The following is a 15,052-nucleotide window of genomic DNA, read 5'->3' as shown; positions in this document are numbered from 1 at the left end:
AGGTGATAACATACTAGCCATACTAGAATTATACCGTCGCCAAGAATGTGGAACTTTTTTAGGTATCGTTTGTGTGTCTGTGTTCTGAACTTCACGTGTGAAAACCATAACTCGAAAAGCTAGGCATATTGTATATATGTAGCCTGTATGTACACAAGCTCTCGGCCGGAGGTTACTGACCCCCCAGCCTAGGGGGATGGCGGTTACAGGACCGGCTGGCCACTAGGAGCGCGATTCGTCAGGCTAGTATATATCCTCCTAATGGCTGCCATTGTTGTTATAGTGTCTGTTTTAGGTGACAGAATAGCACTATCCGGGTTATTACATAAACATCGACTTGACCTTTGACACGTCATTGCGCGGCACATTCAAAATGGCCGGGGGATTCAGATTTAGATTTTCATCCCCTCAAAACTCTTCAGAATTGCGCCGAAGACGCTGCTACAGATCTAGACGGGAATGGACTACCTAGAAGCTCTCAGAAGAAAGGTCAGCGCTTGGTGACTTTACACAGGCTAGTAGATCTACATTTCTACGTATCTACAACCTGTATTGGGTGGAAGAATGGGAGGGGCGTGCAAGCTTATACAAAAAATCCCCACCCCCCCCTAGCGACTTTCTACGGTACTGCAGCGGAACTTCTGGTTTTGACATCTCGTGTTTTCAACATGCTGGTTACAAATGGATAGAGAATACTACACTGTGCATTCCGTCTGAAAATATGGTTCGTGTTTTGTTATGTGAGTACAGAAAGTTCCGGCATGGTTCTGTGCTTGACCGCCACGACATTGGATTCACATTTGCATACAGACAACAGCTTTCTCCCTTACTTACATGATTTGATAGCTATATGCATGTAAATTTGATGAGAATATAATATCTCATCCTGCAATCCAACAAAGAACATGACAAAACGTACCCTTTGCACCTTGGTTTATTTAACGCTCATGGATAACACCACAAACATACGCGTTCTCAAGAAAGCTGTGTTATGAAAGTTTAGTCCATGATTGTGACCATCTTCTTTAGATCGTGTGATTTTACTGACTTACAGATAGTATACCGGCCTTCGTAGCTGAAGTAGCTACTTAACAGTTGCATGGAATAAATGATGGCAACTCATGAATGGTCTTTAAAATGTGGACGTTGATAAGTCACATACTATAAGTTGGTGGAGGTATAGCTTGTGGAATAGTGGGAATAACTACTAGTAGATAGTTCACGTAAAGAAAGAAAACATACAAATGAAACTGTACTACTTTATAACGAATGAAGAATCATAGAGAAAATGATGTTTTAACATAAGGTAAACTGTAGGTAGAGATAAAATAAAACATAGTTTCACTATTACTCTTTTGCATCGATCTTACTGCATTTAGCCCCAATTGTCATAAAACAACATAACAGGACAGAACATGAAACAACTTATCTCTATATTCATGTAGTAATAATAGCTATCATAATTTCAGATAAGCACATAATAGCGCAGCATTAAAAAAAACACCACAGAAGTACATACTACTACTTAAACATGACATTATATGCGGAAATCACCTAACATGACATGACATTATATGACATGACAAATCATATCATAACAGAACCCACCATAAGTAAAACACTTGATTTTATGGATGACATCCGCGCATCAAGCTTTGCTGGTTTTACAGATGAATCTATCATGCATATGGTGTCTCTTAAGAAGTAAGGGAATTTAAGGTTGGTTTCTGCATGGTGACATGCCCAAGAACTCACTACATGTTGCCTGTTTGATATAAACCTAACTTAGAAGTTTTCTGATGTTTCCTCATCTTTTTCTTCTTCTTCAATTTGGTCAAATGGATTCAACTTTCCTTTATTTAAGCCAGATGACCTGAGATTTTGCCCCGAAATAAATTGGGCAAATAGGTTAAGAGCTATTTTGGATTTAAGTGGTACTGGGATACCCCTTGTTTGGACAGTAGTAACTTTGTGTTAGCCTATTGCAGCAAAAGAATGACATAGAACAGTCCATCCTCCACGGGGATGGAAAATTAGAGGAAGTAAAATATGCTGTATTTGCTCGCAAATGTTGCATTTCTAGTTACGTTGGTAAGTCATGAATTGTACCACATTATGGATAAGAAGGCTTGTTGCCTAGGGCCCATTTTCTGTACGCTTGTATCCCTAGGGCGTCCCTCTAATGCCATTCATAAAATCAAGGCAAGGCTGCCAAACATTACATAAAATGACATGACAGTATATGACAGTATATAACATAACATAACATATCATAACATAACACAACATAACATAACATACCATAGCATAACATATATATAAAGCATAGTATAGCATACCATATAATAACATGACAAACACAACATATCATAACATGAAATGACAAAACATGAAATTTGCTACTCCCAAACCTATTGTGAAATGATATATGGGTGGAATACCTGTACCCTAAAAGTTATATATTACCAATGCATCTTATTTAAAATATACTTAGTTCCTATAGATACAACCGTATTCAATCTTGGTGTAAACTTCCGTGGCCTGTATGTTAAGACATATACAATATTTCGATTTGCAGGCCTCTCTCGGACAAATGTGAGCATTTTATCATCTGATACTTTTCTTTGTAACAATTCCTTTTGGTTATCCTCGGGCTTTTAACAGTAGTCTGAGTGTCACCTAGTTCCAGGGCTCCCATATTCTACATTCACCAGCAATAATAGATAACTAGGATGGCAGTCAGGCTATTACAACAAGCCTACCTAAAGTTTGAATTACAGTGTGATTTTGATAGACTTTTGCTTCCTCTCTATTTGAACGGGACTTTAAGTATCTTAGTATCTTGTGGATTCGCGGTACTTAGTGTCAAAATCGATGGGGGTAAGATGACTATCAAATACAATGACAGCAGAGATCATGCCATTATATGGTTGGAAAGCCATTCAGCATACTGTAAATGCGGTAAGTTTGCGGTGGTTTAATGTTTGCGGTTATCGCGGTAAGCTCTTCGCCGCGAACTTAAAACCACTGCAAAATTCCCCCTTCTACCCCCTTGTCTACTGTTGTCTCAAACGCGAGCTTAAAATCACCACGAACGCTCCATTTTCTCCCTACCGCGAAATTAAAACCACGCAAATTTAAATGCATCTACAGTATGTCATCAAACATCTGGTATGTATCATTTCAGCTTCTGCTTTAGCTCGTGGTAATCCGCGGGCGCCCGATGAGCAGAGTACATGGAATGGCCACAGCAATGGCGATAATGTAGAAGACCAGACTCAACCGATCCAGCACTGCAGCTAACAGAGCGTACTCCGCAACCTCTTCATCGTCATCGCCACCGACTGACGCTGCCAGAGCATCGATACTACCAGACAATTCCCTGACATTGGCCTTCAACTCATCTACGCTTCCCTTTAAACCGATAAGGGTGGCTCCGACCTCATTCTTGACGTTCAGGGGCGGGTTGGCTGGTCCGGAGGAGGGGCCATCGAGGTCCTTCCGGAAGTGGTTGGCACGTCCTTCGATGTCATTTCCTGCCTTGGTGTTGCTGATGGTGTAGTTTGTTGGTTCCTCATTTTTCTTCAGTTTCTTGGTCAAGTCTCCCATCAATAGGACCCTTAAAGAAAGCAAAGATTTTATCATGTTGTCATGATAATAACTTTATTGCACAACAATTGCACAAGGTACAAAGTAAGGCATCCACTGGTACATAGATAAGATTCTATTAGGCTAATCAATCTATCTTATACAACATGGTGAAGTAGTATGGGATGACAATGGGATATTTTACAATCATTGGAGGAGTTTCTTACATATAACTACATGGAAATTGGTTAGCAATTCTATTTATCATTTTGTAACCATACTTATTGTACATTTGTGAAATGTTCTTGAATCTAAATCTTTGCCATACCTCGCTACGTGCCTCAAGAAGAGCGTCCGCACCCATTTTGGGCGGACGGGTCCCTTCTTGTCGTGAATGATGATGATGAAAAGAGTCGTCAGCATGAAGAGAGCCATCAGAGCCATGCACACGATGATCAGCATAGCTGAACACGAGGGAAGTAAGCCAATAAGCAACATTACTGATGGTACATTTCTACATTTGGTTTTCATGGAAAAATTCATTCATGATCCAGTCACATACGTGGCTATCGTAGTATACGATCGCAAACTGAAGGCATTCCTGAGTTAATGACTGTCATGCCAGACTGCAGCAGTACTGTCGCTTTTTTTCGAAAAATGCCGATTGAAAAAAATCTACGGCATCAAAATAGTAGGGCGACCTACAATATGGCTGCACTTCGAAAGTATCTCATGATTTGAAAAACAATCTCACCAATGAACGGCAGGGTGCTGGACACAGGCAGAAAGCCTGTGACGACGACTAGCGACACCACCATGGACAGCAGCACGGTGACACCGAACCCGATCCTGTCACCCTTGTCGATGGGCATGATGAAGGTGATGACCATCAGGACGATGAGGATGAGGCAGGGAGAAATGGTGGTGGCGTAGTGATAGGTAGGATCTCGTTTGATTGTCATGGTGAGGCAGGCGGTGTTGTTGCTGGCTGACAGAGTTGTCTTACCGCTCCACTCTCCCGTGACAATGTCGGCCTCGTCGTTGTCACAGGTCAGGAAGTTGCCGTCTTTGTGTGTTGTCGAATTGGAACAGTCTTGAAAAGAAAAAGTTGAACTATATTTCATGGTTCATGATCAGTCTTATGTCGGCATGAATTGTAAACGATGTCCATGATGTCTATCTCTCTCTTTCTGCCCCCCCTCTCTCTCTCTCTCTCTCTCTCTCTCTCTCTCTCTCTCTCTCTCTCTCTCTCTCTCTCTCTCTCTCTTTATATATATATATATATATATATATAGATATATATTGTGATATTAGGCAAATGAAAGTTAAAACTACAAACCTTGTTATTTATCAATGCATAACACTTCCTGCATGATACAAATCTAGCAAGATGTCATGGACTCTGATATGGTATGTACAATAAGCTGTCCTACCTATTGTGTACTCTTCTCCAGCTCTCCAACACACTGCGCATGTCATGTTGTCCTGTGGGAATAGGAAAGGGTCCAGAGTACACGTCGTGGTACTCAGTGCCTCCACAGGCCAGGTCACTTCACCGGTATTCACAATTTTCACCTCCGTCTTGGGAAACCCTCCGCCATAACCTGTGTCCGCGCTGTGTTAAAATAAGAATTGACTCAGTTTGAATATGACTTTTGTTAAACTTAAAGAAACTAACTAATACCCTTCAGAATTTACACAATTCTCAGTTTTGACAAATATATCCGTCAAAAGATGTAGAAAATAGTGACGATATGTATGCATTCACATAGCATAATATTGGGGAAATACATTCATGGATGCAGCAAACAGAAGAATAGCGGTTTAAAACGATCTTATACCTTGTGCCTGAGAGTGAGAAAGAAAGCGATACTAGGAGAGAGAGGTTTTTAGATCATAGTCAAGCAGTAAAATTCACTTTATTACTACTGCTGATTTAGATTATAGAGATTTTAGGTTACACAGGCAGACGAAATGAACGGAAATTACTTTCTCTGCAGTGTCAATGTTGGTTTCCAGACTTGATCATCAAGGACAAAGAATCGATCCAACTTTCCATATTTTTTGTCATCCCATTCCAGCCTATCGTCTTTCCATGTCTGTAACACAAAAAGCCGCATATTGCATAATTATACTATACCTATACTAATATATAATAGATTAAACTGCTTTGTAAAAATGAACCTCTTACACGTGCGGGTCCCCGTATGACTATTGGAACTAGTACATTTAGACAGTATGCAACTGTACCTTATTTTTGCTTGTTAAAGTAGTGGACGATACATCTGCATATCAGGCCAGTGCATGGGTGCTTTAATCTGCTTGTCTGTAACTATTATACAGCAGTGTGCACTTTGCATACGTTTTAGTTATATCTAGATACTAAGTTTTCATGTCGCAAGTTTTCATTAGTCTTTCAAACATGTTCTCATCATACTGACCAATAAAAGTCATATGGCTCAAATCATGTAGCCCCTGAACAAAGGTTTTGGCCATTTTTGTCCAAAGCAAATTGAAGATAAATTTCACTTTGTAATGGAATGCTCTAGATAGAGAGAACTTTATTGCGCGACCATTGTAGCAGGTACAAAGTATGGCAACAACAGTAAACATAGAACAAGACATGAGTATGGAATAAAACTATTCACTGCAACAAAATGACTATCTTAGGTTTTACATGATTCAAGTTTTCTAATTTTGAGTATCATTATTTTTTCTAATAACAAAACAATATTTTATATATTTGCCTATTTTAACACTGTATGAGCTGTTGCATCTAAATATATAGTCAAATCTATCTGTGGCATTGAGTGTCTTAAAATCTGAAGTACTTGAATTGAGAAAGGTGAATAACTCATCTCGTAGGGTATCATATTTAGAGCATTCCATAATAAAGTGAAACTCATCTTCAATTCGATTAGGACAGAATGGGCTGATGTTTCACGTAGTAAGTTCTTCACATTAATCAAATCAAGTACAACAGATATTAGAATTCTCAATACTACAGAAATATTTGAATATATCTTTAGATGCGACGACCCCAACAATGCAAAAATAGGTGATTATATAAAAGACTGCTTTGTCATTAGAAAAAACTGCCGAAATTAATGATGTATGCTAACCCTTATTGTATCAGTAATCAGGATGTTAAGTATTAGTCTATATCTCTTTTTGTACTATGCATGTATGATAGTTGTTGCCATACATTGTACCATGTACAATTGTCGTGCAATAAAGTTCTTAAATTTTTTATCCTGCATCAGATGATGAAAGAAAAAACTTACCCATTCTATTTTGAAGGATGTGACCATCTGCTGCGCCTTCTCATCCTGAAAGGAAGTTACAATACAGACGTGATCACAACTGTCAGTTTGAAAGACGGAGGCATAACACGTAATATACATGTAGTTGATTCAACTAATGATGGGCTGTTGGTCAACGCATTGCATTGCGTGGGTGTTGCATACGGTTTTTGACCCATTGTTAGACTATAACTAACGATGTGTAGCTCGCCAAAAATAAAATTTTGAAACAGACGTTTCAGACAGTATCCGCTATCTTTCGCCAGTGACTAAAGAAAGATCTGGTAGAACTAGGTTTTATACCAAAACTCTGAATAGATATGTTAAGGGGTAAAGATAATTTCAGATTGTTCAATAGAATACTAAGTTAATACAAGGTTGTTTGCTAATGAATAAATTAGCTCCTGTTGTTTTAGGAGCTAATGTTTAGTCACTGACGAAAGATAGCGGATGCTGTCTGAAACGTCTGACGTCAAAATTTTATCCAGTTGCTTGAGTAACTATTTTTGGCGTATCTTATTACCTGGATGTCTAACATTCATCAACGGATACATACTCTCATCCAAGTGATTATTTACGTTAACCATAAAGCATGACAGCAATCACTGCTTGCTGTTGACTCCGTACTTATGCATGTCTTTTTAAAGATTTGATCGCCTCATATATTTCCGAAAGGGGATCGCTCCCTCGGCAACGACATGGCATTAGCACGCATGCGTGAACTAAATCCCTGAATTCTAGCGTTCTGTCACATCTATATGTGCTTACACATCAGCAAGAATAAAATCTTGAAATTTATATTACTCAAACACATATCTAATCTGAACATTAATGTGGATGCAAATGATAAGTGATTGTTGCTACTCTGCGATCTCATATCTTTATACAGGAAGTTTTCGGCTCATTACTTACTGCCGCTTTTGGTTATTGGTTTGGCATTTTTTTGTTCAATATGTGTTGCAACTTGACAATTTTTTTCACCGATTAGCCGGGTTTTGCGATCAGAAACTTTGCGTATATGGGGTTCGATAAACTATGGCGTTAATGGGAAACGGTTTGGGATTTCACAATCCTTTGTAGTTGGCCGGTTTTGCTACAAAGCGTATTGCAATTAACTGGTTTCTACTGTACTACTATTGTTGAATCTACCAACACAAGCTTCTTTCGTGACATTCACGTATCTATGGACATTTTGTACGTCTCACATACCAAATTGATGACGTTGACAACGTATGCCTTGATCTTCAAACTAGTTGTCGGAGAAGTCGCCTTGTTGTAGACATCCGAGCTCAGAAGGTCCTTCTGGAGCTTGAACTTTTGATCGACTGAAACAAAAATATTACACACAATGTTGGCATTAGCCTCCAGTTTATATCAAATATTACACACAATGTTGGCATTAGCCTCCAGTTAATAACAAATATTGCTCACAATGTTGGCATTAGCCTCCAGTTAATATCCAATATTACTCACAATGTTGGCATTAGCCTCCAGTTAATATCAAATGTTACTCACAAAGTTGGCATTAGCAGGTTCAACCTACTGCAATCTGATATTTCAGTTGTTGTGTAAAAGACGCCATGTAACGTTATGATGGTAGTCTAAGATAATGCACTTCATGTCATCAATATCAATATCACTTAGATATGTTATGTGTAATGCTCGGACACCAACAGACATATATAGTAATGAGGATGTATGTAAACGCTGTACAGCCAATCTATAATCAGGCAAACAAAACATACAGTGAGAGACAACAGGGCAAAAAGCCCCAAAACGGCACAGTTAGAATGGAGTACCTTATTCAGCCTCACCTTCACAGTCAGGTTTTGGTGTTTCCCAGTCGGCTTCTCCTGTCTCGTCAGTAACACATAGGGCCTTGTTGGGCGGGGCGTCTTTCTTGAACTTGAACCCTGTATCACAGGTGTACGTGATAGTGTCCCCAGGCCAGTAGAACTTCAGAATGGGGCTCCTCTTTCCAAACTGGGGTTTTCCAGGATCAGAGCACCCTTTTGCTGGAGGAACGAGATACAGAAGACTTTTTGGCACGACTATTGCAGCAGGTACAAAGTATGACAACAGCAGTTAACATAGAACAAGACATAAGTATGGAATAAAACTATTTACTACAACAAAATGACTATCTTAGGTTTTACATGATTCAAGTTGGGCTAATTCTGAGTATCATTATTTTTTTCTAATAACACAACAATCTATTATGTATTTGTCTATTTCAACACTGTGTGAGCGGTTCTAAAGATATAGTCAAATTTATCTGTAGCATTGAGCGTCTTAAAATCTGAAAGCTATCTTAAATTGATAATGATAACATATCGCGTAGGGCATCATATTTAGAGCATTCCATAATAAAGTGAAACTCATCTTCAATTCGATTTGGGCAGAATGGACAAAACCTTTGGTCGGGAGCTACATCAAAGTATCTACCTGTTTCTATATTTAATCTATGGCTACTTATTCTTAACTGTGCTATCGCTTGACGGATTTCAACACTATATGAGAAGCACGGTACTAAACCATCTGTACAAGCCTACGATGTTTCTTGCTAACTATGGTGTTCAAAAGATGTCTTAACCATCCGCGCTATTATATTGATAAGCCAGTATCTCGATCCAGAACGATGATTGGGCCTTTTGACGGAGCGGATGGCCAACTTCAGACTTGGATAAAAAGTATATTTATATTCAAATCTACCTAGTTATCTCGTAATATAAACATGTTATGATAATGATCAGTGGTTTATGATACGTCATAATCGATCCAATGATAAACTCCAGTACTGCATATATAATAGATTTATGTTGTGGCTGCACTCTTGTTTGAATCTCACTCAGTCAATTTTCTTGATGTTCAAGTTGTTGTAACATATCTAGTAACTTATTATCACATAGCCAGATGGAGTCAATCAATCACAAGCCTCCATTCTCTATCAGTTATGACGCCATAATGCCATAAAAGTCCAACAAGTGGGTCATGTGCTATAACCACCGAATAAAACCACCTTGTTCGCTTCGCTCAAATGAGGTTTTATTCGGTGGTTATGGCACATGACATGACACCATACACACCTCGCGATCGGGGAGGGTCATTTACCCTTAATTATTAAGCATAGATGTGACTTCATGACTTACTGTTGCAAGGGATGATGTCACACTCCTCGTATCCCCCCGGAGTGTTGCACCATGGCCGGTACCAGTCATCAGGGTTGCGGCATTTGTTGCCCTCCAGGTTTGCCCAGGGGTAGTCATTCCAGGTAGGATCGTCGCTCCACGGTAGGCAGTTTGTCCCCTCTTTAGGAGCCCTGGCCTCGTTGCCTCTGTAGTTTACACCGTTTCCGTCGAAGCACTCAGCTGTAAAGGAAGAAAAGGTGTGGTGTTGGCGTACCGGTCAGGGTGTGTGGCCAAGAACGCAGAGTTCTTGGGATCAAATCCGCTGGCATGCCACCAATGTTGTGCCCTTTGGAAAGGTTTTCTTCACTCACTCCGGTTGTGACATGGGTGTCCTACTTCGGTGGAAGGAGAAGGACGGGTTCCTCCTTCCAATAGATACAGTGGATAACAACCCACTGACGTTAAGGCCTCAAAAAGGCTATAAGACGACCTATACCTTATCCAGCTTATCGTTCTTTGTATGTAGTCGCATCAAAATAAGCCATAAACTTGAGTGTAGTGCCACATTGCCCATGTCTCTGTCCAAAAGCAAATATACGTATAAAAAAGGTATTGACACAGTTTTGAAAGAAAGCGCCTATTTTCTCAGCCATTTGCAGATTGCCACAACTGGCATACATTATACAGCTGATGACTCAACTTACCACCCTCCGCGGTCGTTGAAGTCGCGATGTTGTTGCAGTTGGTGTAAGGAAAGATCTCACAGCTTGGAAAACTTGGCCAAGTGTCCTCCTCTCCACACAAGGACTTCACCTCTTCGCACCAAGATCGGCAGGGCAGCTGCTGCCTGAGAGGACTTGATGAACAAATAACGAACATGGTTGATTAACTGATAATGGCATAGGCATCATGGCATTTTGAGTCTGGTTGTAGTTTTGGAACAACCCAGGAGCATATTATTCCAAACAACATAAGCTATTAAGAACTGGACTGAAGTGGCAAATTATTATATTCCAGGTACGTATTAGCGAACTCAGTGAAGATTTGTTTTGGGCAAGCCAACAAGCCGACAGACACGAGTTTAGTACAGATAGGATTGATATGTACCTGGACTCGCAGCGCGGCACGATGGTGGCGCAGACGAGGTCTTTAACACGGGGGTGACACTCAGAATCTGCCAGGGTGCTGAGGTCGTTGAACTCTGCTGAGTTTTGAACAAGGTCTACCGTGGTCTGTTGGTAGCTCAGCGGGTTGGGGAGTGTCATCTTCTGGTAATCAAGGCCTCTGCACGTCGTCAGGGACGATGGGATGTCTTGACACGCTGAAATAGAATAAGGTACACCATGTATAACGTTACCATTTTGCTTAAGACCACGTCCTCTAACAATTAGGTATATTCTAATGATTTGAAGTTCCATGTTGAGATGATTACATAATTGGATTGGGAACGGTACTCACCACAATTGCTTGCATCCTCGTCACTCCCGTCTCTACAGTCTCTGTTTCCATCACACCGTTTCCAGGCGTCTATACAGGTCACCCCGTCAGCACAACGGTACTGGCCGACCACACACTCAGAAAACACTGGCAACCAAAATAAAGTATCTATTGTACAAGTGAAGACCTCATAAATGTTGGCATAGTGGTAATGTCCTGATACAAGCTAACGCCCTGTTGATGAGCATGATGAAAGTGATGAGGACGAGGGCAATGACAGTCCTTTGTAAATGATTCCAGTACAGCTTAATGTACTGTTGCGAGGGCATACAATCTAAAACAATGCGCCAAGGGGTTTTGACAAATGATATACTATAGAAGTTATTATCTATATTTAAGATTGGACACATATTTCATGTTGATTCCTATGATATTTGCTGAAAGCGATAGAATATAAACGTTATAAAGACTCGACATAAGCAAGTAATCAAGCAAAGCACAATTACTCTGCGCAAGTATGAAAATTCTTGAGATGGTAGTACCTTTTTCTTCTGCTTCATAGTTGGCCTGAAATCCCTTGAAGTTTTCCGAGGAATCGGATACAAATCGAACGGTCATGAAGCTCCCAGATGATGTCACAGGATTGGGGACGCTTTCCCCAGTCAGCGTAGCTGTAAGGTACAAACAGTTACACCTACTTTCCGCTAGAGGCCATGGCCGCGCTGCGACTAAAGATTTTACAAATTGCTTAACGAATTATCAAAGTCTTTCCTCCACAAATACTTTTGATACCAGCTGCAGAACGAACCAATAGGCACTTTTTCGTACAGACGACTACATTATATATGTACTGTAAATAGGGAAGTCAATGTAATTTCGTCAACTCTAACTCTGCAGCAGCAGAAAACAGTGAACTACTTCTAGCTCTGAGATCAATTCTAAGTTGTTCAGATGTTTTAAATATTCGCTTATGTGCAAGGTTTTAAAAATACTAGGACTCCATGTTTTACACAATGTAAATACCATTATAATTCAGATTCAATAGTTAGAACCTTGGGTAAGAAGGTTGATTCTGGGAAGGTTTGCCGAGCGATTCAGCGCTGTTGGAGGAGGGTGTTTGAAAATAGCCACATATCTTGCTAGCATGGTTACTGAAGAAATGTTGTTTATATCTCACCTATCTGTTGTGCGTCATCTGTTGTGTTTCCCTCATACACGTACACGTTGTCATAGCTGTGCTCCACCTCAAACTCCGTGAAGGAGAGCTTGATGACTTTGGGTGGGGTGACGGAGATCTCGTAACGACAGTCGTGGTCGTCGGGGTAGTTACTCGGGTAGTTTGGACTGGTGAAGGTCCCGCTGTCGGTCGTTAGGCTTTCGCAAACTAATACGGCATAAGAAAATATAAACAATGTCTGGACAGGTTCAATGACATATCTAGTATCTACAGGACCTACCAATCCCATTGTGCAAAAAGACAATCCTCACTCAAATCTAGTATCATGGCCATTTGTCTTTTACATTGTGAAGAAATTTGGAGGAGAAAAGAAGAGAAAATGCATCCATAACAGTTATTCAAACAGCATGTATCCGAGGAAAAGGAAATGGTACAAGAATGTATACTTTCACGCTACTAGGTTTTTATGTGGTCTGGCTTTTCATGGCACAAGAGATCAAAATACTTGACAATGTGTGTATTCTGGAGGTTAAAAGAGAAACGAAAACTCCATTACATACATTTCAAGCCTGGAAAGAGAATACCAGATATCACACCATCTAGTAATGAATGCGTGATACCTTTTGAAAATAATTCAGAACAGGTGAAGAAGAACAAGAAACGACGGAGATGGAAGCATAGGGGAGTAAACTGGAACCGTTACAATTACTTACGTGTTTGGGAGGAAACGCCATTAAATAGCAGGCAGTAAGCGACCACGCCAACCCACGCTAATGTCCACATGATGTGCACTGGTTAAAGGTAAAAAAAATGTCATTTTGATATCAATAACTGCAAGAACTGTAACAGAACTTCGCTAAGGTCCACTAGACGTCGACCGCGCTGCGATCTAGTTGCGACCTGAATTGGATGTGTGTAACCCTTGACTTCATAATTGAAATACCATGCAAAGTGTAAAAGCATGACTGCAAAGACAACAAATCAAAAATAAATACATTTGTGATGAAAATAGACCATATCAGACTTGAATCTGTCGGCTGCCATGATGTTACAGGTTTCTATGACTGGGACGTCCTGCAGGACTAATTTTCATAGTGAAAAAAAAAAAAAATTATACTTATATCTGCTTTTGATGATTAATCATTTGCAACTGGGTTAAAGGTGATGGGCCAAAGATGGAACCCATGTCGCATTGGGCTGTGACAGTTTAATAGTATAAGCTGTGGCTACCGTTTCTACAAGTAACACTTAGCAGCAATCTGATAATTGAAAACAATACAAGCATTGCCCGCGCACATGTAAACTTTATTAGTAGGATGACGGATGTTCAGCGCGTTGTGTGTTGTGCTCTGTTCCCCTTGGGCGCTCTGTGATTACAGGAGCAACCATTTAAAATGCTCCTTCTGCCCCGAGGTCGGCGCCATACTGTTGGACTCCTAAACAAGCCTCTCAGGGTCACACGTGAGGTCTTCGTGTAAGGCAGCATAAGCACCAAGAATTCGCCTCGGAGGGACGCGGACCTGTTCGACAGGTTTTCCTTTGTTCTAAGCCCATATCTATTGCCTTACAAACCTCTGCCCCGTCATAGTTTAAAGGTCACAGTCTCTGACGGTACAAGACTAGAAGATTACATGCCCTATTACGACGGTTTCTTCTGTGCCTCAATTCGGATTCTGTCAGCAACACATACTAACAACTAAGCAAAAACTCAGGGCGAACGTGTTTGGCTTCAAGAGATTATATAAGAAGGTTTAGTCTGGATTCAGTCGCGACCCGGACAGTAACATGTATTTATCTGTTACCTCATATTCTGGATTTTTTTACGTTACAAACAGTCCGTTGGAGCAAGGACCTCCTTGGTTGGAGGTCACCTGTTTGAGAGCCACACTTGAAGCACGCTTACCCATACTCGAAACGCTGCATACATATAGAGGTAGAAATACGCCAAGGTTTGAGTGCATGACACTTATCAGTCTGATAGTACACAGGCTGGGTCACACTTGGCCTGGTAATCATTTTCAAAGGGCCGACTTACCTGCAAAAGTTCTACTGCTAAAGCAATGGTCTTTTTCTGAACCCCGCAAAAAATTTCCCGGCTTGCGGTAATGACCTGGGCGGGCGGACAACACCACGAGCACCGTAGAGATACAGGTGTGCTCACGGTGGTCTCAAATCTCAAATCTCTATTTGTTTAAACCAACATCGCAGAAGTACATACAAGATTCAAGGTCTGGTTGTAGGGCTAGACATTTACCAAGTTTTAGACTTATTTGATAGTATTATTTAGAAACGTCAAATTTAAATTACGCATGGCCACGTATTACCTATCTATAATCACAGCGTGTTGAACAGGACACATCGTGCAGAAAATGCATTATAGTGCCAACAGGGTACACGACAAAATAATTTTTGCTTCAGTG

General features: G+C 40.5%; 1 protein-coding gene across 1 annotated transcript; it reads right to left on the bottom strand.

The window, feature by feature from the left end:
* Window positions 1-918: 918 nt before the first annotated feature.
* On the bottom strand, window positions 919-13,422 carry LOC136422845 (uncharacterized). The gene is made up of 15 exons (XM_066410753.1): window positions 13,346-13,422; window positions 12,633-12,839; window positions 11,998-12,126; window positions 11,477-11,602; window positions 11,126-11,339; window positions 10,723-10,874; window positions 10,040-10,258; window positions 8,705-8,905; window positions 8,100-8,215; window positions 6,873-6,917; window positions 5,578-5,687; window positions 5,022-5,203; window positions 4,343-4,681; window positions 3,917-4,052; window positions 919-3,619 (listed from the first exon to the last, which is right to left on the bottom strand). The coding sequence occupies exons 1-15, from the start codon at window positions 13,413-13,415 to the stop codon at window positions 3,196-3,198; spliced, it is 2,670 nt and encodes an 889-aa protein (XP_066266850.1). The 5' UTR covers window positions 13,416-13,422; the 3' UTR covers window positions 919-3,195.
* Window positions 13,423-15,052: the final 1,630 nt, after the last annotated feature.

Source organism: Branchiostoma lanceolatum, chromosome 1 (assembly GCF_035083965.1).
Source record: "Branchiostoma lanceolatum isolate klBraLanc5 chromosome 1, klBraLanc5.hap2, whole genome shotgun sequence".
Classification (NCBI taxonomy): domain Eukaryota; kingdom Metazoa; phylum Chordata; class Leptocardii; order Amphioxiformes; family Branchiostomatidae; genus Branchiostoma; species Branchiostoma lanceolatum.
The sequence above is the reverse complement of the archived record's forward strand: the minus strand, read 5'-3'. Positions and strand labels throughout refer to the sequence as shown.

Excerpts from the sequence above, each read along its gene's own strand:
- LOC136422845 (XM_066410753.1), bottom strand. The coding sequence starts at position 13,415 with ATGTGGACATTAGCGTGGGTTGGCGTGGTCGCTTACTGCCTGCTATTT. Across the intron at positions 8,906-10,039 it reads TGACATCATCCCTTGCAACA|CAAAAGGGTGCTCTGATCCT; the intron begins GTAAGTCATGAA and ends TCGTTCCTCCAG. Across the intron at positions 3,620-3,916 it reads TTCTTGAGGCACGTAGCGAG|GGTCCTATTGATGGGAGACT; the intron begins GTATGGCAAAGA and ends GCTTTCTTTAAG.